The 26,915-nt window shown below is 38.0% G+C and overlaps 2 protein-coding genes across 3 annotated transcripts in view; one reads left to right on the forward strand and one right to left on the reverse strand.

The window, feature by feature from the left end:
* si:ch211-15d5.11 (nuclear receptor coactivator 7) overlaps positions 1 to 4,487 on the reverse strand; it is a 43,115-nt gene extending 38,628 nt beyond the window's left edge. Inside the window, exon 1 of the mRNA XM_028819533.2 lies at positions 4,331 to 4,487. The gene's annotated coding sequence lies outside the window, so the exon portion shown is untranslated. The remainder of the gene's footprint in view (positions 1 to 4,330) is intronic.
* A 2,330-nt stretch (positions 4,488 to 6,817) lies between these two features.
* On the forward strand, positions 6,818 to 21,638 carry mtfr1l (mitochondrial fission regulator 1-like). 2 transcript variants are annotated; one of them, XM_028819536.2, is made up of 8 exons: positions 6,818 to 6,914; positions 7,305 to 7,395; positions 15,703 to 15,807; positions 15,926 to 16,035; positions 17,395 to 17,606; positions 17,711 to 18,023; positions 18,560 to 18,723; positions 20,119 to 21,638. In XM_028819536.2, the coding sequence occupies exons 2-7, from the start codon at positions 7,381 to 7,383 to the stop codon at positions 18,675 to 18,677; spliced, it is 873 nt and encodes a 290-aa protein (XP_028675369.1). In that variant the 5' UTR covers positions 6,818 to 6,914; positions 7,305 to 7,380; the 3' UTR covers positions 18,678 to 18,723; positions 20,119 to 21,638. The 2 variants fall into 2 exon arrangements, with proteins under 2 accessions (XP_028675369.1, XP_028675372.1); XM_028819539.2 differs by having other exon boundaries at positions 18,563 to 18,723.
* The last annotated feature ends 5,277 nt before the right edge of the window (positions 21,639 to 26,915 follow it).

Below are 26,915 nucleotides of genomic sequence, written 5' to 3' on the forward strand. Positions count from 1 at the left end.
GACATCAGTGAAAATTAAGGGGAAGTGCTTAAAGGACCGAAGCCAGGAGGCACTTCTTTATGTAAAGACATGGAGATGAAACAGAAACCTTGACAACCTGTAAGAATCATCTGAATGAGATATTAGGACAGCTTAGCTATTAGCCAATCAAATTAGCCTGATAGACTAAATGGTCCCTTGGTGTTTGTCAGATTTCTTATATTCTCATGTTCAGTAAGGTCTAGGATTGCAGCTAGAGCTGCTAAAAGGACTCCTAGAAATTCTCCAGGCCATACCTGGTCACAAAAAATCATTGTAGGAACTCATAGAAGTAATACCAGACTGAGACATCAAAATGCCTTCTGTCTGTAACCACACTGAACGCCACATCGGGAGGAGAACTGGACAAAGGCTCAACGAGTGCGTGTGTAAGGGAGGTTGCAGCATTTCAGCGGTGTAGCTTTGGAGGTGAGAGGAGTGCATGGCACTACGATTGTGCTCTGTAAGTGTGCTAAGCACTCCAGGGCTTCAAGTGCCAGTTGTAAGGCCCAGAGAAATAACAAGCTGTTGGTTTTCTTGTTTGCTGCTGTGAGTTGTCTTTGTATTTTTCCCTTTCGTGCGTTATAATTTTATGAATAAAACATTGTGGTATCTTTCATCTTTTTTTATATATGTATACATACAAATATATGTGATTGTGTAGCTTAAGTTTAACATTTATTGGTTTAGATTCATACAATATATCTGTATGTTTGGATTGATGGCCTTTGTGGCACTGTGGTTTGTACTCCACATGGCTGCCGCATAGCTTCAGAGATCTGGGATCAAACTTCCACTCTCTGTGTAGAGGTTACACGTCATCATGATGTTTTCTGCAGGTACACCAGCTTTCCTCCCATACCCAGCAGATGTCCAGATTTGGTTAACCGCTGACTTTAAAGTGGCCGAGTGTCAGTGTGTGTGTGTGCCTCTGCCCTGCAATGGACTGGCATGCATTCCAGGATCATGTCTCCGGTCCTGCACTCAGTACTGCCAGATTAGGCATCAGCTTCTCTTGACCCTGATAAGTGGACCATAAAGTAAGTGGACTGATTGATCACACCATGAATATTCTCAATATGAGGCATCATTCATATATATATATATATATATATATATATATATATAATATTTTTACCAAAATTATTTTTTGTCATGTGTTGGCGAAAGGATTTCTTTACTGTAATTTCTTCAATCATGATGTTTGTCCTCCTGTGTCAGTAATAAATGCCTGGCATGCTCCACACCCCAGCAAATACTGGTGTGCTTTAATAAATGCCTCCATTTTTCCTTCTGTTAAACTTACTGACAAGAGATTTACATCAAACCATTTTGGACAAGGAGACTTTACACAGCAGGCAGTAGGATTACAGCAGATGATTTGAACCGATGTTGCTTAATTTTATTATAAAGTCAAAACAAATGAATGATGAGCAATTATCTGAAGCACTCGCCTCTCCTTCAATGTATTTTTACCTGAGTTCACCAAACTGGTCTAAACATAAGAAGGACGTACTTTATTAATTGGTACAGTGCAGATAGGACTTGCTATTCCTTGTCTTCCAAATCAGGATCCTGCAAGTCTGTATGTGGGTCTGAACAAGGTGACCTTCCACAAATTGCTCTGAGCTAAAGCTGAATTTATTGTCGCCACCTCCCCATACCCATCTCTGCACTCTAAACAGCTTTGATGTAATGTTTCCCATTCTCTGTAAAAGGTGCCCATATACACACATCCTCCACATTATTAAAATGGTAAAAAAATGTGTAAATCATTTTGTAAATAAGAATACATAGTAATATACATATCATTTTAGAAAGCTGGATGTGTCTACAGTTTACCTGAATTTAATTCATAAATGTCACATCATGGATCCAAGGTTCTTGGTTCAAATCACACACTTGCTTAATGTCTGTGTGGAGTTTGAATATTCTCCCTGTGTAGACATGTGCAGAGGAGATATAATGAGTATATTGGGAGAAGGATGTTAAGGATAGAGCTGCCAGACAAGAGGAAAAGAGGAAGGCCAAAGAGGAGGTTTATGGATGTGGAGACAGAGGACATGCAGGTGATGGGTGTGACAGAGCAAGATGTAGAGGACAGGATGATATGGAAGAAGATGATCCACTGTGGTGACCCCGAACAGGAGCAACCGAGAAAGGAAGAAGAAGAAGATCCATGTGGGCCCTCCAAGTACTGTTTTCTTAGGGTGATTGGTCATTCTTCATTAGCCCTGTGTAAGTTTGGGTTTGTAAGTGAATGGGCCTGGCAAGGGACTGGCACCCTGTCCAGAGTTGTTTTCTGTCTTGTGTCCAGTCCTACTGAGACAACTTCCAACCCTGTGTAACCCTTAATGAAATGAGTTGTTACCCTTAATGAAATGCTTTGTCATGTTAGGTTACATCAGTAGAGTGACATCCCACTGTAGGCAGACACTTAAGGACATTCAGGTACATACATATCTGTCTACTGTACATCTCCATTTGAACATGTTATGTCCATTGAATGGTCACTGGTATCAGGAACCTATTACCTATTTTAACACTCTAAGGTTCAAGTCAGCAACGTAATCTGGATGTCAGTCCATTCCAGGGGAGACTCATACATTTGTCCACTCTCATGTATAGACAATTTAAGTTTAGACTTACCGGTTAACCTGTTATCCTTATCTTTGGGAAGTGACAGGAAACCGTAGTAAGCCCCCTTCAGTCACACAGACACAGAGAAAACTTGCACACTGAGCGCAGGAAGGACCAGTCCTAAAATGATAACTCTGGAGCTTTGACACAACTGCACTAAAAGCTGCACCACCATTCAACCTGCTCACAGCCATTCAGTCCTTACTTCATGCAGTACTATAAACAGAATATATCAACCATCCATCTTCTAAACCCGCATATTCAGAGCAGCTGTGCAGGGAAGCTGGAGCCCATCCCAGTAAGCATCAGGCACAAGGCAGGAACAATCACCAGTACACTAAATGGTGAACACACACACGTGCAAACACAACAGGGACAAATTAGCATGGTCAGTCCACCTAACCAGGATGTCTGTAGACTGTGGAAGGAAAACAAAGCAATCAGAGGAAACCTAAGCAGACACACAAGTTTACCGGACAGTACTAAAGTAAAGCTTAACAAAACCTATATATAAGAATTCAGTATTAACGGACACTATAAGGAACTTGTACAAAGACATGAAATCAAGAGCACAGACTAACCATTTTTACAAAGACATGACCTTGACTGTATGTACTGCACATACAGGTTCAGCTTACCATGAAAAGAAAACAGGTTTCCTGTTTTTGGGTCATCCCCAAAATGAATGTAGATTTGTCTTCAAAAATCATCTAATTGGTGTTGGATAGACGTAATGCAACAACTTAACAAGATCTGAGTATATCATGCTGGCGATCTGTCATACATGAAAATCTTATGTGGAGGACGCGTTCGAGAATGAGAGATTAATGGTCTGGCTTCATAACCTCCACTTTAGACCGACTCCCAGCCACACCTATGCAGCAATCCTAAAACACATGGAAAATCAAGTTCAAAATGGATCATTCTGAAAATCTTTTGTTACTTTCTTATTTTCTGGCCATCTGAAGCAGGAATGGAAACGTTGTACGATGTTTAATTGATTGGTCAGAGCCTGAATGTCACGAATTACCACCCGTCTCTGTATAGTGGTAAAAACATAGGCGCGACCCAGTACAGATCACATGGGGAGATGCTACAGATACTGTTGGTAAAGATCGGACACTTCGCTGATCCATAAAATACGCCAATCGTTTATGTCTGGTTTTATAATGCTGCTGATATAATTTCTCTGTGATGAAAAGACTCATTCAGCAAAAGATGCGCATATTCATAATGCCATTCCTAGACTCGTTTTATTCACATAGACATTTACCGATTGGACCGAAAGTCCTGATTTAACCAAATGTCGGTGATAGATAGATAGATAGATAGATAGATAGATAGATAGATAGATAGATAGATAGATGTTAAACGCTCATTGTGATAAAGCATATATGAAAATATCCTATCGCTGAATGCTTTGTATTTTTCGATATGCTACATGAGTTAATGCGTGTGCAGGTGTATTGCCGTGTGAACGGAGTGCGATCTCAGTGCCGTAATACTCGGTGTTGATCAGTTAAACACACGACCTTGCCTTCTTGTCCCTCGCTGATACCTGAGACTATATGATTACAAACAAGTCTGCAAATGATTTGAAGGTATTTAGAGAGCCCCACGAGTGAGAAGCAGACAAAGCCAAGATCGTGTCTCTCTCTCCTCTCCCGCTCACCTGTCCTGCTGGGAGCCGTCAGCGCGGTGACAGTGCGGTAATCCCGGGCCCATCAAAGCGCTTCATGTTTCGGTTGCTGAGTCGTACAGCAAGAGAGGTTGTTGAAGATACAGGAGCAGCGACACCGCCCCCTCGGTTGTTGTTAAAGGCGCAGACTGCTTCAGCAATCCAGACAGCAGCGAAGAGTAGCCTACGAGGGTCACCTGAGGCACCAAAGATAGATAGATAGATAGATAGATAGATAGATAGATAGATAGATAGATAGATAGATAGATAGATAGATAGATAGATAGATAGATAGATAGATAGATAGATAGATAGATAGATAGATAGATAGATTCTTTATTAATCCCGAAGGAAATTTCAGGGTTACAGGAGCAGATAAAAAATGCACAATGAGAGAATTTCCACTATCTTAAACATGCCGGAGAGGTATAATCGTTAAGCAGTCACCTGCAAAAACTCTGATTACAGAAAACGCTCTATCACACGCTTATAAAATACTACTGAATTTTGATTCATTTACATTATTAATCAAATACGATCAGCCAAAGTTTATAACTGTGGAGGCCAGTCAAATTTCCAACACTTAAAGATACAACGTTGCTACTTTAAAACAATTGGTAATAGGTCAATATTAGAAAACTTTTCGTTTGTGCATTTCTGTAGTGAAAAAAAACAAAATTGAATTACGCTTTCACAAACTAAACGCCCTTGCCTCGAAGTAAGAAAACAGGGATTTGTGTGTTTTACGTTTTCATGTTCTCCCAGTGTTCGCTTGGGTTTCCTCTGGTTGCTCCGTTTTCATACCACAGTCATATGCAGGTTTGGTGGATTGCCCTTGCTAAACTGGCCCATTATGTTTGTTCGTGCGTGTGTGTGCGTGTCCGTGCTTGTGTGTGTATGTTCACCCTGTAATTGGCTGGCGCCCTAGATACATTGCTTAGGAAGAAACTTGGATAGATGGTTGGTATGAACGTAGCATAACATTCATAAATTTGCTTAATCCAGTTCAGGGACATAGTTGGAACCTCTCCCTACGGTATCCAGTTTAAGGAAGGAATCAGTGCTGGACTGTACAATGCAGATCACACGTGTGCACACAGGTAGCAGTTTTACACTGGCCAATGAGTCAAACGCACACGCGCATAACACGGCTTTGGGACGTGTGCAGAAAAGCTTCTGGGAGAAAACTCATCCAACACGAGGAAAACATGCCAACTCCACACAGATACTGATTTAAACGCACTGATTTAAATGCCAGAAGTCAAATCATATTAAATTCCATTCAGTTCAAATCACTGTATACCTTTTAAGCACTCTTACACATTCATGCGCTTTGTAATAATTCAAAAGTGCGACATAAATGCACCACATAACTTCAAGACATGAAGAAATCGGTTACAAAAACGAAACATTGACATATAGCAGAAAGGTAATCCAAATTATAATTGCCATGGGTCAACAATATTCCGGAAGCGATTATTCAAACCATTTCTCGAAAAATAACATCAAGAAAGGAAATAAAATCAGAAAAAGTTAAAATGACAAAACAAAACTCAATATAAGAGAGCAGTATGAAATAGCCTCAGCAGCAACTCTAACAAATGCACACTTTCCTAACATAACGAGTCTTTAGGTTTGATCAATTTATTTTTTAAATATTTTCTGCACGGTAATATGAAGCAGTTTTTTTAAGGTCGCACAACGAGGAGGTGCAGGCGAAATAACATTAAGTTTTGCAATACTACCACTTTGCCACTAGGCTACGCTTAAGCGCTATTGATTTAACTAAGACTTTTTGAAATTTCCTAAATTTCCTAAATTTTCCACCATACATCTTGCCTAAAGAAGGGGCCAGAGTTGCCTCGAAAGCTTGTATATTGTAATCATTTTAGTTAGCCAATAAAAGGTGTCATTTTGCTTGACTTCTCACTACATTCATAATGGCTAACACGGTACAACACCCTAGTACTAAATCACCATATAATAATAATTATTTATTTAGCAGACTCCTTTATCCAATGCGACTTACAAAGTAAGTCATAATACATACAAGAATGATGAGAAGGTGCAAGCATCAAAAGCAACAGAGAACAAGATAAAAAAAAAATGGAGCAAGAGGCAGTAGCATTACTACTATAGAATTATGTCCGCAACTACTAGGATAAAATCAGTATCCTAAATGCTTGGTAAGTACAATAGAAGCTATCCTATGCAACGAGATTCTGTTCAATTTTGTATGCTACCTCTAACATACATTGAATCAAGATTAATTATTTTTGCAAAGTTAGTGGATTGTTTGATTTGTAGATTGTATCAATATTGCACCAGTTATGTTTATAGCGGTCTGGATCTGCTAGGGGGCAACCTCATTCTTTTGTCTTTCGGAGATCGTTCACTCTTCTAGCCTACTAGCGCACTTCACTGTTATATTCTTTCCCTTATTCCCGCCCACTTGGCTCATTCGAAGGCGTTTATTGGCTGCTGCGGTGAGGAGGCTGCTGGGTGCGAAGCCAATAGTAATGAAGGATGTAGAAGTGGTCTTCCTGACAGAGGTTTGGAAGTAGGACAACAAAACAGGGTAAGGGTGTGAGGTGAGCGGAGGTGGTAAATGTAAATACGACTTTGGCTGCGTAAACAAAAGCTTTTGTATATTAAAGCGCGTATATCTTCAGTGCATCCCCTTTCGAATAAGTTATGGGTGACGGGATGTGTGGACAGATGCTCAGCACTTTCTTTTCTGAAGTGCCTGGTAACTTGTAGTCTTTACGTAGATTACGGCAGGAACTAGCCTTAGCATTTTTGTTTGAATTGACTTGCCATCATTTCTAAATGCAGATTTATGCGAAAGCGTTTTGTAATATTAAAATTAATCAAAAGTGAAGTGGTTCTGTTTTGTTAAGAATTCGTGCCCATGACCACTTTTTGGTTTTGACTGAAATTTTCCATCTTATCAAATTGTTTGTTACAGATGTCGACGCGCTGCCGTTAGACGCCACATACCCGACATCCCGCTTGCTTAGTATTTCTGTTGCCTAGATTTTGATATGGAGGCAGACACGGTAAGTACTGTATTTGTTAACACCGTCGTATAGACACCAAGTACCAGATACTCTTTTACAGCCTATTACAGATTAAACAAAACACGGCATTCTGAAACCCGGTTAATCCAACTTATCGCTGTCGTGTGGCACGACTGGGCATACACTTAACACACACAAGGTCAATTTGAAGTCGCCAGCGGTAATAATTGTAGAATACTGATTTTTTTTTTTTAGATATTGCTGAATTCAACATGTACTTAATTGTTTTTGCCATTTTTAACACACATTCTTATTTGCAATTCTGCCAGTATCCAATAAGGTAAAAAAAATAAAGAAGAATGAAGCATCAGTAAACAAAACATGGGAAACTAAGCACATTATGCAAAAATACAATAAACCGAAATACTGGTGATGGAAAGCAGTCAGCATGCTTTTAATATTAAGAATGGAACGGTAGGCAATCAGTGTGCTTTTAATATTAAAGATAGGTTAGGCATTTTTCATGCCAAAGTTATTTAAACAGAATCATGAGATATATATGTGTATGTTTGTGTTCTAAAGTGAAGCATATTTTGTAAATTAAAAAAAAAAAAAAATAACCAGCTCCTTTATTCTATAATAGAGCCTATAAATAATTCTTCTTAAGGAAAAGCCTTACAAAATACATCCCATTTCAAGCCAAAAATGTTGCTGAATATTGATCCACATCTTAAGATTTCACACATACCGCAAAACAGCGTTTCCATGTTGTTTTAAGAAGGTAAAAAAGCAAACTACAGTAATCCCTCCTTAATCAAGGGGGTTGCGTTCCAGACCCCCCCAAGAAAGGTGAAAATCTGCGAAGTAGAAACCATATGTTTATATGGTTATTTTATTTTGTCATGCTTGGGTCACAGATTTGCACAGAAACACAGGAGGTTGTAGAGAGACAGGAACTTTATTCAAACACTGCAAACAAACATTTGTCTCTTTTTCAAAAGTTTAAACTGTGCTCCATGACAAGACAGAGATGACAGTTCTGTCTCACAATTAAAAGAATGCAAACATGTCTTCCTCTTCAAAGGAGTATGTGTCAGGAGCAGAGAATGTCAGAGAGAGAGAGAGAAAAAAGCAAACAAAAATCAATAGGGCTGTTTGGCTTTTAAGTATGCGAAGCACCGCCGGACAAAGCAGCTGCAAGGATGTACAATATAAAGATAGTCTTTCAGCATTTTTTAGAGGAGCGTCCGTATCCTCTAGGCCAGTGTGCGAACAGCCCCTCTGCTCACACCCCCTCCATCAGGAGAAGAGAATGTTTGTTTTTCTTTGTCTCTCTCTCTCTGACAATCAAAAATCAATACGTGCCCTTCGAGCTTTTAAGTATGCAAAGCACCGTGCGGGAAGCATGTCACTTGACAAAGCAGCTGCACAGAAGGGAGCAACGTGAAGGTAATCTTTCAGCATTTTTAGACGAGCGTCCGTATCGTCTAGGGGTGTGAACAGCCCCCCTGCTCACACCCCCTCCGTCAGGAGCAGAGAATGTCAGAGCAAGAGAGAGAGAGAAAAGCAAACAATCAAAAATCAATACGTGTTGTTTGATCTTTTAAGTATGCGAAGCACAGTGCGGGAAGCATATCACTTGACAAATCAGCCATATGTAAGCCTAGCAAGGAAGAGAGCAATGTGAAGGAAATCTTTCAGCGTTTTTTGAGGAGCGGCCGTATCCTCTAGGGCAGGGGTCCCCAACCACCGGTCCGCGACCCACTACCGGGCTGCAGCCGTCTGACAGCCGGGCCACGAGAGAACTGCCAGCAAGGGAGACTTACTCAGACTTTTCGGAACCTTTGCCGGGTGGGGCTTTGCAGTGCCACAGAGAGAGGAGAGAGACCGAGGTGAGAGAGTATTACAACAAAGTATTTTTATGGTCCCGACAGTTTCCCCATATGACACGAGTCTATAGAAATCTCGTTACTACGAAGTACATTCAGCAGATACTTTCATTACAACGAAGTGACCTTGAAATGCTTGAATGAATCATCCACAGAGCAGTTAGATCTGTGGTCGCAGCTCAGTTGTACACATTTACACAACGATACCCAAACAGAAATATTGTAAAAAAAAAAAAAAAATTCTTTCTTCGAACTTTCCTCGTACTGTGTTTTTTTTTTATTGATGTTTTTGTTTTCTGTGGTTTTCAGTGATACCTTTTGCTTATTGCTTGTCAACATTTGAAAAACATCCATTGGAATTTAACTCATTGTCACCCTCCTATAGAAACGGCAGACACGAAAAAAACGATAACAGTGTTAATGTTTGTGATGTGCAATCTGTTGGAATGGCAAATGCTAAGCATATGTCTTTGTTATATGCAAAAAAAGAAAAATCTCGGGTTGCAAACGTATGCGAACTGCTTAATAACTTAATAATAATAGAAATGTTATGTAAATTGTGTATAAAACTGGCCCCCCCCCCCCCCCCCCCCCCCGACCGGTCCGTGGAAAAATTTGCATCTAATAAAGTGGTCCTTGCTGTCAAAAAGGTTGGGGACCACTGCTCTAGGGGTTCGAACAGCCCCCCTGCTCACAATATATTTGAGGAGTTTTATTTAATACGTAATACGCGCTCTGGTTGGGTAGCTTCTCAGCCATCTGCCAATAGCGTCCCTTGTATGAAATCAACTGGGCAAACCAACTGAGGAAGCATGTACCAGAAATTAAAAGACCCATTTTCCGCAGAAATCCGCTAACCAGCAAAAAATCTGCGATATATATTTAAATATGCTTACATATAAAATCCGCGATAGAGTGAAGCCGCGAAAGTTGAAGCGCGATATAGCGAGGGATTACTGTATTGTTGTTAGACTCAGCCATTTTAAATTAAATTTTGCCAAGTTTGTTTTCCTCTGAGGTACTGTTTCAGCCTCAGGAAGACTTTCCTAGTTGAAACTTGTGTAACAGGAGGATGTACTTGGCCCCAGAGACATGGATTCTCCTTGGAAAATCATCACCAAGTGCTGTTATTGGCATTGAATGTTGATGCCCAACATTTTTTGCAGTGACAATAAACAAACCTTATAGGCATTCATTCATCTAATTCTGCTAATCCATGGCAGGGTCGCGAGGCACCAGAGGAATATGACAGTCCATTACAGAGTGAACAAATGGATCCACTTGGGGCACTTTAGAAGTGCTAGTCCACCTAAACTGCATGTGTATGGACTATGGGAGAAAACCCAAGCAGCCAGAGAAAACATGCGAACAGCAAGCAGAAGTGAACCCCAGTCTCATTCACTCTGCTACCACTGTTCCACTTTGCCGCTTAATAAAATTAATATTATAATTATTATTAGCTGTCCTTGGTGTCTTTCATACATTTATTCATATATTTGTCTCCACTATAAGGAAAATAATTAATAGTAATTCATTCATCTTGCATCTTGCAAATCCACTTAGCTAGGGCAGGATAGCAGGGCAGCCTTAACCTATCCCAGCAAACATCGGGCATACACCCACACACATTCTAGGGCCACTTTAACAACTCCATTTGGTGTTCAGTTGTCATAACTCCACTCACGATCGCTGCTTTAAGGAGGGAAATGAGCAAGAAACATATCTTTAGCTTAAGAAAATATTAGATTCTGTGACAAAATAATTTCTGGGTTCATTTTGTTATCACAACAGTGCCTAAATAATACAGAGAGCATGTTTTCTTAAATCAAAACTATTGCTGCTTCAAAGGGAATGTATTAGGTAAGTTTTAAGGCTCATTCTTTCATTTTTTGCTTCCCAGTACCCTACATCCAAAATGTAACTTGCTGAAACAGACAAGGCATTTTTAAATCTAAACAGTTCACTTTAGAGCAGAATTTGAAGTGGCAAATTTAATATATACCATGATTGTGAAGCAATAGCTTCAACTTCAAACATACCAAGCTCATCCTTTATCATAATACTTGTGTGCCTTTTTGACCATTTTTCTTTTTTAGTTTTAGTTAGAAAATACATAATAGTGAAAAAATTGCCTCTGTTTTCACTAGCCCAAGGAACCAGATCAAGGCCAACAAAGTGATTTCAGTTTATTTTACCATACAAGTAACAACTCCAAAGGAAGCTTTACTTAGAATCAGTTGTAATATACTGTATGCATACTTCTGTGCTTTCCCATTTAGCAGATACAGAGTAAATTACTTTGGCTGTATTAATTCTTTTTGCTTACTTTTCATAGACTTCACTGATTTTTGTTTTCATTTTTTTTGGACACCATTTTATGACATGTACAACACAAATTTTGGCTAAACATATTTGTTTTTCACCTATGCAGAATGCTTTGTTAAAGATCAGAGTATCCAAGTCATTTTGAATACTGTGCCCAAATGTTTTTTGGTGCAGTGCACTCGTTAATTCATTTAGCATAAAATGTGAGCACTGCACAAAGTGAAACAAATAAAAACCGCCAATATGAGACAGAGAAGTGAACCTTTGGTTTATTTATGTAATCTCCATGAAAACATTTTGAAACCAGTCAATAACTGGGGCATCACCACTGCAGCACAGTTGAGGTTTTCCTAGATTGGCATAGTTTACACATACTAAGCAGATGCAATCTGTGTTGAGAAATTTCAGGGTTGGTTCCAGGGAACATTTTGGAAAAATGAAATCAAAATCAGAGGTAGGCTTATCTTGGTTCATTTTGGAACCTCATTGTTAGTGAAAAACTGACAATAGCGTATTATGTCAAGACATTATGTATTTATTAAAAAGTAACCTAGTTTTATAAACTGTTTTGTACACATCATTAAACAGCAACATTTAAAGTCTTACAAAAATATTTTCTTTTTTTTTTTAAGCATCAATTTGTCTATGTACAAGAACTTATTTAATTGTCTTTTAGAGCTGCAAGATTTCAGAGCCGGTTTTAAAAGTATGGTATATGAGTCTATTGCAGAGTACACTCCTCCTTACACCCACAGTCACTGTAGGCCAAAATACAAAGGCACTTGTCAATTTAACCTACTCTTTTTTATAATTTGGGAGGAAAACCCATTCAGACAAGGGGATGAGGTAACATTTATGGGATACTGTAATATAGAATTCATATTAATCTATAAACTCAGTTTCCTACTAGTGTTTACTGTAATTTTATAATCCAGACTTCAAATCACCCATCCATCCAGCTTTAAAATTTGGATTAGACCGGTTAAAGTCAAAGGGAACTAGAGTCTATACCAGCAGGACTATGAAAAAGATGGGAACCACTACAAGACATTCTTACACGCATCCATCAGGCCAATTAACTTGACATGTTTATCTTTGAGATGTGTAAGGAAGCTGAAGTATCTGGAGAAGCCCCACACAAATGGGAAACTACATAGAAAGCAACCCAGCTACGATTCGGGTTAAGTCTCTGGGAATTCTAAGGCAGCTACATTAACTAAGGTGTCCCTGTGCCATCTTTATGTTGCTATAAGGTTTGAAGGGAAACCTACGCTTATCTTTGCAGGTTTTCTTAATGACATTATTATCAAGGTTTTTTTTTTTTTTTTAAATCAGCTTTACTTTGCATGTTCAGTTAGCAAAAAGCCTAATGTATTGCATATATAATGAAAAAAAAAAGCTTTGTAGTTATTTCTTTTTCTATTTGCTATTAAAGAACCATTGACAAAAGATACACCAGAATGATCTGGCTAACAGTAATCTAGGTGGTGTGATAGTCTTCCTTCATCTGAATCAATCGGAACAGTTCAGTATTCACCATGTACCCTGTCACTTACAGACTTGTGTCTAGTAATGCCGAATTCTCTCATTTAGTGTCCTGTTTTCCTTGTGTGCTTTTGCATGCTCTAGCCTTGACATACTTTAGTTTCTTTCTGCTATTGAGTAAATACTTTATCCTTTCTTTTTTAGTGATATGATATATTCTATTATTTAATGGGCACAAATGTTACTTAAACAGAACATTTCTCTAGCTATTAGTATCATATTGAAAGCATCTTTACAAATTATTCTTCATTTGTCAAGTAGAAATAGAATTAGAAGCAGTTTTGTCATGATACAAAGATTCAAACTTTGATACGATACCAAGAAAAGTATTGAAATTCAGTAACATTTTTAATATCCAATGCATTATGTAATGCAAGTCAATAAAAATGTTTAAATAAATATCAATTATGTATGCATTAGGGCGGCACGGTGGCGCAGTGGGTAGCGCTGCTGCCTCGCAGTTGGGGGACCTGGGTTCCCGGGTGAAACCAGTAACCCAGCATAATACTTTGGGATATGCATTGGGTGACCATATTTATGTTCTCGATCATGAAATAAGTATTGATGAAAGTCTATTGGGATACAAGGGAAGGCTGTTGTAGATACAGCACATCACATATAAACAGGCCTGTTTTGGTATTAAGTTCTACATGCTGTGTAAATCAAAATCGGGGTACATCTGGAAGTCGATACTTTTTTCTAACAGAGGAACCAAGTGGGATGTCAAGTAAAGTCTATTTCTCATTGCTACATTATCACTGCTGTCACGGGAAGCACACTGCTTGTTTGACCAAAGTTATTGTATAATGATGGTCAGTTTGTATACCTCACCTGAACCGCTTGAGACTTCAAAGGAAAACTGATGCATGTGGCACTGTATGACCAAACCACTGTGGTAGACATGGTGACCTCGGCCACATAAACGCATCAAGCTGCAGCATGGTGCAGTAGCTGTGTCGTAAAAAAATAAAAAAGATTCTAGAAAAACAAGACAGATCTCTTCTGTCTAAGCACTGTTCACAGTGTAGCAACTGTCAATGTTCATGTCAGGGGTATTGCAGAAGGCCACTGTGGTGGGCTATAATAACACAATGGGCCATATTGATTTTGTGCCAGGCACTGACATTCTGCCAGGTCATGCATGATATAATAAAAAAAAAAAATTCAACATCTGCTTGAACTTGAACCATGCCTATGTGCGTTAGTAACTGTTTCCAAACATATCACACAAAGCACATAAACCAAATCTGCCTCAGTACAGCAGTGGACACTAAACATACCTTTCCTGTTGTAAATATGTTGATGTTTTGGTATTTACATGTTTCTGTTGCACACCAATTTTTTTTGTTGTTGAAGAATTCAGTGCTTTTCACTCGTTTATCATCATTAGTGCTGCACTGGGCTGGGCTTTTGTGACACAGGTCAAAGGAAAATGCACTAGTGCTGCTGTATTCACTCAGACCCCATCTGTGGAGCAGCTGCCACAACCAGGCAAATCCAATCAACTTTCATGTCCCAGTTACCTCCCAATTTCTGCTGTAACACACAGAAGTGCAGAGTCACTGATTATGCATTTGAGCACTGAAATGTTACATAGCACCTTACATTATATGGTAAATGTGATAAAGTACTATTTTAAAATCATACATAAAAGAAAAAGTTCACTACATCAGCACACTTTGCGGCAAGGGAGCAACGGAGCCCCAATGCCAAAGAGTGTTGCACTTAACAGACTACAAAAATGTTTTAACCTGTAGAATTAAACCACACATCATATCCCTTCTTCAAATGCAACAGTTGATAGGCTTCTACTGATAAATGTTTTCATAATTTAGAAATGAGATACTATAAGAACTCAACTCTAGGCATATCTGTTTGGAGCCTATGAGTCTTAACTGTCAAAAGTCAGAACAAAAGGGAAATGCAGTTGTAATGGAGGCTGTTGAATCGATACAATGAATAATGATTATTGAAACAATTTTTAAAATGTTAAAGTCCATACTTATTTAATTTTTTTTGAAACTTTTGACAACCCAAGTAAGAGGTGTTGGTAATGTACACAGTATTATATATTTAAAAAAAAAAACAGCTTTGGTCATCAAATGGAAACGTTGTGTTTTTTTTTTTTTTTTTTTTTTTTTTTGGGAATATGGTGTACATGATTCTTATTTTGAAACTATTAACTAAGTGTTTGTAACTTGAGGATTTTGGTGTGTTCAGAGTCAGTTCCTGTTTACAACACATGATGCTGAATATGGCTCCAACTCTCTGCGACCTTAAATTTGGATTAAATATGTTTACTCAATGCGTGGATGAAGAGATCAAGAATTAAGTATTAATGCTGTAATATGGCACAGTTTGAGAGTGAAACAGTTTTCTAATTAAATTAAGCATGAATCACATGTAGTATTAACATATAAATGAAAATGTCACTTTTAATAGTTGTTCATTAAAGCATAATTTGATTATTGGATTTGTCTGTAAAAGTCATATACAGTAATTTTTTGTTTAATGTTTGTATATGTACAGTACTATTAGATTACTTTCAGTTGTGCTTTGTGTTAAATTGCATCTTTTTATTTCTAAGGTAATCCCTATCTGGCAGAACAAGCCTCATGGTTCTGCCCGTAGTGTGGTCAGAAGAATTGGATCAACTTTACCTTTGAAGCCATGCCAGCGAGCCTGCTTTGAGGTAGGTCAACTTAGAAATGCACCTTTTTATTGTTTTATCTGTTCTGGAAAATTAACTCTGAGTACTTGTGAAACTCTCATATTTTTCAGTGTATGTTCCTCTTTTAATTACTCCTTAGGCTCTGCCAGGACTGCCTCCTTTACAGGAAACTGATTATCCCATGGTTCCCACTCTTGCAGACATTGCATGGATAGCTGCCGATGAGGAGGAGACTTATGCTAGAGTCCGGTGAGATGGTCATTGTGTATTGAATTTAATTCCATGGGGCAGTGTCTTTAGAGGTTATTTTTTCTTATTGTGCTCTTTTGTTTTTTAGATGATTTTTATGCTGCTTCTAAGAGCACTATTAAATATTTGTACCTATTTTGTTGATTTAATGAATTGGGTTTCAGTTAGCATATTATGTCAGTATGGCGTACAATAATATTGACCACCTATTCAAAACAGAACACACAGACTCACTCCTGCCAATCTTAAAAACAGAGAAAGAAAGAAAGAAAGAAAGAAAGAAAGAAAGAAAGAAAGAAAGAAAGAAAGAAGATAACTTAATTTGAAATTTATCATTCAAGGAAGCTGTAGTGTCCAAAAGATTAGTAATAGTTCACAATTCTTAATTGTGTGATTAGCAAAAAGAACAAATGCCTTCTTTGTTCAACGAAAAATAAAACTTTTGGATTGTTCATTTTAGTGAATTTAATTGTTTGTATTTTTAAGTAAAATAGGACTTCCTTTTCCTATTGTTTTAGGGGAGGTGAGTTCAAATTCTTCCAGCTGAACATAAGACCTCCTACTATGCAGTGCAGTGAGTTATCACAGTAGATCATAATTTCTCAAACTTTTGGGTTGTGTTTGTATTCAGTGGGTCGCAATAGCTCACCATAGTCAGTTTAAGCAACTGACATTGTTTCGCTATAATGAGGTCTGAGTAAGGAACAGAACATGTCACCAAATGTAACTAAGCAAAGCAGATGCCTTACAACATCACTCACAAATAGCATCTGGCCCAGTATGTTTTGGATAGTCCAAATAGAGAAAGATGTGTGCACTGTATAAGTCTGAGTTGATTGATGAAGGCTGCTATTTATACAGAGCTGACATCCATTCCTACACTGACCTGCTAATTGAGAGATCTTGTTTTCAATGGTGCGTTAGATTGACCAGTGGTGTACTCTTATAAAAACAGTGATATAGCTGAAGATACTATGAAGATCTTTATCACAGTGGGGAAGTCTAGTTTCATAACCTTCCCTCAGTATCTACTGCTGAGGCTGTCCAAAATTCTTTTACCACAGTCCTTAATTCAAAAGAGCTTTCACAGCAATTAATAGCATTAATGGAAGATGCAACAAGAAAACAATTATTGTGTGTTAAAGTAAACATAAACTGTATGATATGAACCTCTTGTGGAAAGGAAAGATTTTCATCTATGGTTGTCTAAGTAGGATTAAAGGAATTTCATAACAGCTGAATAGTGATTAGACCAGCATGAACAGATTTAGTTTTATACAATCTAAGCAGGCCTTCTGTGGTGTATGAATTTAAAATGAGAAGTAATGAGGTATAAATAAAATCCTGTGTTTCTTAAAGGAGTGATACCCGTCCTTTGAGGCATGAGTGGCGCCCAACTCCCTTGCTTGTCCTACAAAGAAACTCCTCAGTTCCTAATTTTAGGCGTGAAGGGAAACGCGTTGAAGGACTGAAGAAGCCTGGTCTGACAGCCTTAAACCGAACTACTGCCCTGCAGGATGAGCTCAGCAGGCTACGCGCTCAAATTGCTAAGATTGTGGTAGCAGACACTGGTAGGCTGTTAATACCATCAATTTAAAATGACTTTCTTTATAGCTTGTATATCTTGATATAGATGCATCAATTCTTCTTGTTTTTAATTTTGTGTATTTTTTAGGCTCTGCTCCCCTCACACCAGATCTCCTGTCCCCTGATGACACAAGCATGACATTTTCTGTGGCCCCTTTTGAACCTTCTATTCAGTCGGGTGCCTCTTTTGTAATCAGCGATCTTACAGAGGAAGTGGCTGAGCTTGAATTTGACCCTCCTCAATTTGCCATGAACACATCAACAACATTTGAAATGGATCAACCTGGCATAGACTGTGAGGAGAAGGATGATGACACAGTGTCCCTGTCTAAATCTACTAGTTATGCTGATGTCATGGATATCCTCAAGGATATGAATCGTAGGAAGTTGAGTAAAGACAGGTAAAAACATAGAAATGTGAATAGTTTGACTGCCACCCATTCTACTGGTTATCAGTTTTTAAGCATTACTAAATTTAGTTTGGTTGAGACAAATTCAGATTTATGTTTGTGTAGTGTAATGCTAGCCAGTGAGAGAAATAACAGAAAAAAATAATCACCTAAGTGGAAGAACAACTGAATACCAGACAAAACAGCATTTTTTATATGCACTGTTACAGCAAATAAGGAAAATGTTCATTTTTCTGGAATTGAACCTATCTGCTTTTACTTGCCAATGGGACGTGCTTTATGTAAACTTAGAATATTGTAAAACATAGAGTAGAAGGGTCTACCTTTTTTAATATCCCTGAATACCTACACTAATCAACTGCTGAATGAAGCTATTAGAATGCAGATCTTTTTCTGATAGGATCCCAGCATTTAAATAAGTTACTCAAAGTTCTGGAACATCCATAAAATAGTTAAGGTTAGGTCTATCTTGTCATTTAAATTTTTTGTTTAATAAGTAATAAACTGTCTTCTGTATTGTTTTCCAGCAGGTTTTCACGTGGGTGTAGCTCTCTACGTGATGAAGATTCTGCATCACTTATCTCTGAGGCCCTTAGGAAGAAATTTACTTTAAAAGATGATGACCTTGCCACAAAAAATAATTGATTCATCACTAATTTACCTCCATTCCAGCCTCAACTATGCCCTCCAAGTGAGTTTAACAATAACTGGTAGATGTTTTGAATATACTTTATGAAACCTACACTATACATCTAGTAAGTTACATTTTCTCAGAAGTAATTGGACATATAGAAAAAACTTTATTAGGTACGGGCTTTTTTTGTAATTTGTAGTTTCATTTTTAATTATCAGTCAAAATAAAAATGAATTTTTAAGTAGAACAGTGTTTGTTTATGTGCCCTTTATTGGTAGGGAGAACAGTTTAGCACAGGGGTTCTCAAACTTGGTCCTGGTAACCCAGTGTTGCTGTAGGTTTTTGTTCCAACCAGATTCATAATCTGAGACAACACCTGATAACACTGATCTCATTTAATTAGCTGGTATTTCTTCTTTTACTCTACATTCAGAAAAGCACAGCAGCATGATTTTTACATTTATAAGACATTTAGATATATTTCTGCTTTTGCTATAGATTTAAATGCTTAACTCTTTATTTATTTTTTTTTAAAATATTGATTTCATTATATTTTGCCCTTTCTCGTTGTATCTTATTAATAATAATTATAAACAAGCAGAGCAGACACCCAGCCAAACAACACTGAATAATCAAAGGCTGCAACTGTTTTATTGTCAGACCCACTAATAATAATGGATTAATTAAACAATTAGAACACCTGAAAAAGTAGAATGAAAATATTGTTAAAAGGAAAAAAAAAATGTTTGGTACATTTTTTAATTTTTTTTTTTTTTGTTTACCAAGTTTAGTTTTCTTATTAAATATATAACAATAGGGGCACCTCATAAATAAATAACAGGACACCTCATTTAAAAAAAATGCAAAACGGCTAAGAAAACCTCACCAAAGAACTTGAGGGGGTGGAGTACTTGATCAGTGCACTGCTTCCTTGCTTACTTGTTTAAGTCCAGTTCAATACTTCAGGTAGTAGAGTAGTAACTCATGTAACTGGCTCAGCTGGAAATGAATGGTAATAAGAGGCCTGAATATTGAAACCCTATGCCATTTAGTCTTACATTTAAATAGCTTAACAACCAATAACAAAAAAAAAAAAAGACAAACAATGCACACAGATACAAGGAAGAGTTGAAAAAGGAAAAGGCCAAACCATAATACACTTACACACACACAGAAGTTCTTATATGTAAGATGCCAAGTTTTCTCTCAGGTCCCAGACTAATAGTGTAGCATTTATAAGCGCCGGTTTTGCAAGATTACCTGATGTGCAATGCTAGATGGTACATATCTGCTTCCTAAACTGACCTGGGGATGTCTAGTGTAGCACACTAATTTGTTTGTGTTATGATGGAGTAGTGAATTTGAATCCAAAACTTATTTATTTATTAAAATTTTCTGCTGTACATTTGAAGCATTTTATTGAATAAAGAATGCTGTACACCTTTCTTACAGATTTCCATTTGAGGACATCTTTAGTAGAAGACCACCACCATGTTCACCATCTTGTAAAAGACAGTAAGGTCGGTGCCATTAGACATAAGTCATGCCAGCAAACATGTCATCAGTGATTATAGAAGACAAAATATCAGCAACTTGGACATTTTCTTGTTATGAGTCTAGTTTATCACTACATAAATGTTCAAATTAGTGTTTTAAAACTGATATTTTATTACGCTGTATGTGCTACATTGTTTAAAATTGTATAGTCTTTTTCTGTTAATATTGAAAACAGTTTTTGTTCAGCTATGAGTTATATTGAATTTACTCTCTCCTGGCACCCAGTTAGGAGGCAGTGTAACATCCGAATAATGGTTAACAGTCATAAACAGCCTGCTATAATAAGTAGCATGTTTAAAGAGCATGTATAAAGATACCTCACTTAATTCTCTGAGGTTAGTTATCACTATTGTGTGACAAGCTGACAAATTACCTAACCTGAATGAGAATAATGTGGCAGTTTGGCACTTGTAAAATGCATCGTATAAAGGGCTTCAAGAGAGTGGGACAAAAAATGACCTTATATGGGTCATTTTGTAGTAACTGTGTAAATATGCCAAATCACTCTTGCCTTTTTTTTTTTTTTTTGTCTGAAAATGTACATCTGAGTCGTAGTGGCCAAATGAGTGAGTCTGTAAAAAGTGAAGGAGGGGGGGATGTTATAGGTTTGAATATCCAGTTGACAAGTATACATGTGTCCGTTTGATTTTTTTTTTTTTTATCACTTTCCATCTAAAAAAATGAAATACAAGCAATATTTAAAGCAACATCTGACATCCTTCAGTTGTAGGCATAGCAGACATAGTGTCATTTGAGCCCCAGAGTTTCCCATCCATAAATGACACCTGTATTTTTTTTCCCTTTTATATATAACTAACTTTCTGCTGCTAGAATGGTGAGCGACTAGCATATTACACTATATATCACTAATTGTTGATGATATATAATGTTTACTTCTGCTGTTGACATTTACAGGGATTAAAAATAGAGTAAAATACTCTTTGAATAGAAACAGTGTCTGAAAAACAGGACATCTTTATATAAATAAAAGTTGTCTGATTATTTAACCTTGTGGAATAGTAGGAAATGCTGTTACATAGTTTGTTTCCAAGGCATTACTGCTGCACTGCCTGGGATTGTTTGTAACACCCAGTCCTCCTGTGCCATGGTGGTAAGAACTCTGGAGATGTTTGTTCATCTCTGTCACACCTGAATTTTGTTTTCAGCATTGAGCTGTACAGGAGAGTTCTGCTCCTTGGGGACAAATACCAGGATGCTTGCTGCTTAGTGGAACACATGCTTGAAGTTCAGGTTTACTTGAAATGTTTCTGCTGAAGAAAGTTATGTACTTAGTAAATAAAAATGTTACCTTTTTATGTAAAAAAAAAAAAAAAAAAACCTGTGATGCTGTCTTTAATTAAATGTCTCTGATTTTTATTTTTTTTATTTAATAAAATAACAGTAATTTGAGGTTTATATTTGTCTAGAATATATACATGTACTGTATGCACATTAACAAAAAAAAACAAAACTTAAAAAGATCACTGGTACAGTATGAACTTGTGCATGTACGTAAAATATATAAAAATATACAATTATACAGTACCTCGAAAAAAAATTCAGCTGGTACATATTTTAGCTGTCTTTATATATAATAAGCTACTGTGGCTGTTCGTTTGTCTGTCCAGGATTTTAAATCACCTGTTGCTTGCAAACCGTTTGAACTATTGACCAGACGTTTTTTAAACATATACTATGTGACGTCCACTATCCGCTTTCGGGGTGATGATTGACCTCCAAGGTTATTCCTCTTTTTAGTTTTATTTTATTTTATTATAGAATCAACTCTCGGCAGTGGCCAGCGCAGCCATGTGGTGCATGCGTATGAGTGCCGTTTTCATTCCTTACCACTTTCACCGTCACTTCCCCTACCTCTTCATATCTTAAATCATTCCTGAGGCAGATTGAAGACTTAAGTGCCAGTTTAAGTGGAAAATTAAAAAAATGTACAAAGTAATTGCAACACAAACACTGACTTAATCAGTTTTAACACAAAAAGATGCTGACGAAAGAAGAGAAGAAGCGGGCGGCTAGGCTGGAGAAAAGAAGAGCTGCTCAGGAAGCAGCAAGTGCGTCAACCTCTGAGCAAACGAATGCTAAACGTATAGAGAAAGAGGATGAAAACTAGGAATGCTCAAGTCAAGTGTATTCACTGCACGTTATCGTGCAGTAGGTGTTACTGGTGTTATATGAGAACCCTTTTACATTTGAAATTTTTAGTTTAGAATCACAGATTACAGTGATTTACACTTTTTAAGATTACTCTGATAGTGGATTTCTAGAATGGTTATGGCAGTTGAGAGGAGCCATTTGAGGTGTTTTGGGCATGTTGTAAGGCTGGCCCTTGGGTGACTCCCCCTGAAACTGGCTATAGGCACACCTCACTGGGTGCAGACCCTGTGGCAGTCCCAGGGCACACTGGAGGGATTATATCTCTCTGCTGACTTGGGAATGCCAGGAAGTGCTGGAAATCTATGATATGGGAACAGGGAATTCTAGGCTGACCTGCTTGGCCTGCTACTGCCGTGACCCTCGTCAGGAAAAGTGGTTGAGTAGATAAGATGATGTTATGGGAATTTTCTGGGGTTTTATTATTTCTGACATGTATTAGTAATAATTATTTTACTTATTTTGTTTTGACAAATGCTATTAAATTTGATAGTTTAACATAGTTTATATACAGTTATCCATTATCCATTTTTATTTATTTATTCATAGGTGCCTTTCTAAACACTCAAGGACACCGAACAATAGATAAAAAACACATTATAAACAAACACTAAAAATACAAATAAATGAAAAAAAAAGTTAAAATCAGATAGAGCAGTTGTAATCAAAGAGAGAAAGCAGTCTTAAACAGATGAGTTTTAAGTTTAGATTTAAAAAGTGAAAATGAATCAGTATTTCTAAGCTCTGATAGTAATGAGTTCCAGAGCTGGGGAGCAGTGCAACTGAATGCTCTGCTCCCCATAGTGGTAAGATGGGTGAAGGGGACAGTCAAGTGAATGGAGGAAGAGGATCCAAGGGTACAGGAGAGAATGGCAACATGGAGGAGGTCGGGCAGACATGGAGGGGCAAGGTTGTAGGTAGCCTTGAATGTTAAGAGAATTTTGAAGTCAATGTGGAACTTGCATCCAAATTTAGAAGAAAGAGTCAAGTGTGGTTGATGTTTCCAGTTTAAATGTACAGTATGTAAGCCATATGAACTCGATAGCAGCTTGTAAAACTTTTCCATAGTCTGTGTTCGACTGCAAATAAACCTCTAAATTTCCTCCCATTATCATGCATGCATCTTCTTTTAATGAGTGGTCAAATATGAGAATGCAGTCATTTGCTCTCTCCCAATGTTCTTCTTGCCTCAACCTTCTTTTCTTACTTGGCACTAGGGGGCAGCACAGTATAATATTAGCAAAGTGCCCTTCTTTATTTCAGGTGCATCCTAAGGATTTAATTTAATTCAATTCAGACTGGAAAAAGATAATCGTATAAGAGTGGAGGAACAAAAGTAATCTAATTCTAAAAATACCTGTCCAGACATCTAGTAGCTACAGCAAAAAGACTGATCAGCTGCCTGCAATGTACTTGAGTCAATGACTGTTTAATGACTAGTAATATTAAAAAGGAAAAAATAAGCACAGCAATGTACGCTTATTGTAACAGATCAATATAGTACTGTCCTGTAGTTTTTACTTTTGTCATAATTGCATGTATCTTTCAAAAAATTTCATCAGCACCTAAAGCCTTAATTCTTAAATTCATACAAAAGTTATTCCAGAATATGTAAAAATCTTTTTTTTTTTTAATTATAGTTTAATCTAACAATCTGGCTATCATGGTTGTGCCATGCAGCAGTTCCTCACTTAGTCAGCGAAATACTGTATATCAGTGCTCCTTAATTGTAACACACATATTGATAAGGTCCCCTCCCTGATTAAGGCTTGAAAGTTAATGCAAACAATTACTTACAAACTCTGCCTTTAGAAAAGCAGTGTTGGAACAAAATATTTTGAAAGACCGTCTGAAGCATTATTTCAGCCGGTATAGCAACACAGCAGAGACCACCAGTCTCTGTGTACTCTGTAATGAAGGCCTAGAACAAAGGAGCAATTGGTGATATGGATTTGAAGCCGTTGTGCTGTGAGTTCACTTCTTGTCCTCCCGAAGATCTGCTGTCATTTAAGAAGGGTAACTGCAGTGACTATGTAAAAAGAAGTCCACGAGAGTGGCGTCCAAAAGAATCTATATAATAAAAGCCCAGCGCGGCGTCCGTGTCCGGGTTCCTTTTGGCTGTATAGCCGCCCCCGTAGAAAAGCCCCAGTCCTTCCCCTCTCAGAATTCCTGCTTACCCCCCTCCGTTCTTTCCCCTTTGTGCACATGAGAATTTCGAACCCCGCGTCTGAGTCGGATGGTTCCCCTGGTCACCAATTCGTGTGTTTCAGGCCGCGATTTTCTATTTTCTCCCTTCTTTCCCACTATGCCTTTCCGTCTTCAGATACCCATGTGCACTTGTACGGAGGTGACCTAACGGAACAATGCCAAAACAAAAGGCAACTGAACGTGCTGCTGCGAGAGAGGACACTTTACAGCGTGATCACGAAGCAAAGAGGCAAAGGCATGCCAGTTGCTCGCAAGAAACGGACACTCAGCATTCACACAGATTAGCTCAACGACGCGTCTCTGCCGCACAACGAAAGGCAACTGAAACCCCTACAGGGGAGAAAGAGGCAAAAGCGTGCCAATGAGACACCCGACGAGGTCCTTACGATTGCAAAACAACCGTAATAGACAAACTTCTACAGAGAGAGAGGACACATTACGCATGAGCACTTACTTGAAGCAAACATAATCACTGGTAAACACCGTGGTCAAAACGTCTTCATCTCCAGGATAGGTCTCGATACTATGGATGACTCTGACCTGCCTTTTGACATGCACAGAAGGCAATTCCCACTCCGATTGGCATACACTATTACAATAAATAAGGCGCAGGGTCAAACACTAGATCTTATAGGTATATTCCTACCTGAGCCTGTCTTCACACATGGCCAGCTCTATGTCGCCTTCTCCAGAGGAAAACGTTTTCCAAAAGTGAAAGTCAAAATATTGCCTTACAAAAGTCAAGGGAAATTACTACAAGATACTAATAAATACTTCACACAGAACGTTGTTTACCAAGAAGTACTCTACTCTGTCCACTCGAATGCCACGGGATTGTGTGACTCCACAGACATTACTATGTGCAATGAAGGTGACTGACGCGATGACACAGTGCTGCATGTCACTGACGAAGTTAATGAAGACCACTCAAATGACCTACATCGCTTTGCTCTTCAGAATGAAGTACCACTACATGCCCCCTCGACAAGTACAGGACGCCCTCAACGGTATGATCCTCCTCTTCCTTACAACCATTTACACAATGTATACGATTCTGATTAGTCTGCGTCCCACACTTCGTGAATCATGGGTTTTGTTTTGAAATTTTGTTTCCCATGCAAAAATCAAATGCGGTGCGGTGAAGGACCCAGTTCACGACTAGCAGCCGCGTTTAAACAGGGAGTCCTTCAACTGTGGTCATCCAATGTGCAGCGTAGCGCGCGCCAAGTCGCTAGTTTAGATAATAAAGTGTGATGTCTACGCAACTGTCAAAGAAATCAAAAACCGGAGTTGTCCTGTGCAGCATAAAACAAAACAGTAAATCATGAGTATAACAAAAAATGCAAAAGGGAACATTAGCACCACTGCCGTTCTTCAATGTGTATTCTCAAAGTAAGTACAAATATTTATTAGTTAGACTGCGAATCTCACAACACTGGATTTGCAGTGAAACTTCATTTCACAAAACTATGATGTTTCCTAACTATAAAAATTTGCTGGATTGACAGAACTAAAGTGTTTATTTTTTATATATAAAAAGTTTTATTTCCCTACTTTTGTCTTCTCTTTAGTACAAAAAAAATAGAAAAACTCATTTCTCATATCCGTATGATTGGCCTAGCAAGGCCACCCTGGCAAAGCTGGGTTTTGACTCCCGTATTTTTCCCTGATCCGTAACCCTGGATTTAAAAAAAAAAAAAAAAAATCACTTCTGTCAAAATGTTTAGCCATTTTTTATGAATTTTAGGGAGCCAAATCCAAATCTGGCATTAGAATTGCTCAATCACATCCAGTTTTTGAGAGATGATGGTTTAAAATGAACAAAACACTTTTAGATATTTATTTTAAAATGAATTATTTAGACATGGAAAAAATGATAAATTACACAAATAGAATTGTTACTACAAAACTACTCACTTGGTATGCTTCTTTATTTCCCCCCCTTCTTATTATCCCGTGATTATGGTTTCTCAGTGGAATGACCAGCAGAAGTCTGCTAACATAGACTCACTCCATGTTCCACTATCACTTCTCTCCATCTGAGCGGTGTCCTAGTGGAACGTCTCCCCAAGTTCATAAGAGACCACTGTCATGTTCACGGGGTGGGGTTGGGGAGGATAATCCAAATGAGAGTGTAGGAAATGTATTTTTAAAAGCATGTTGCAAGGCAGGAAGAGTGAAGCTCCTCAACTAGTTTCTCGTAGTTTTCCACCTTTGTATTCCCAATAAAATGATGGCACACACTTTCAAATGCCTCCCAAGCTCTTTTATCAACTTTGCTCAAGTTGCATTTGAAGTTTGCTTCCTTGAAAAGC

Source organism: Erpetoichthys calabaricus, chromosome 14 (assembly GCF_900747795.2).
Source record: "Erpetoichthys calabaricus chromosome 14, fErpCal1.3, whole genome shotgun sequence".
Classification (NCBI taxonomy): domain Eukaryota; kingdom Metazoa; phylum Chordata; class Cladistia; order Polypteriformes; family Polypteridae; genus Erpetoichthys; species Erpetoichthys calabaricus.

Bases quoted from the DNA above. Each gene is read 5' to 3' on its own strand.
- mtfr1l (XM_028819536.2), top strand. The intron at 16,036-17,394 runs GTGAGATGGTCA...TGTTTCTTAAAG, and splicing joins GAGACTTATGCTAGAGTCCG to GAGTGATACCCGTCCTTTGA. The intron at 18,024-18,559 runs GTAAAAACATAG...ATTGTTTTCCAG, and splicing joins AGGAAGTTGAGTAAAGACAG to CAGGTTTTCACGTGGGTGTA.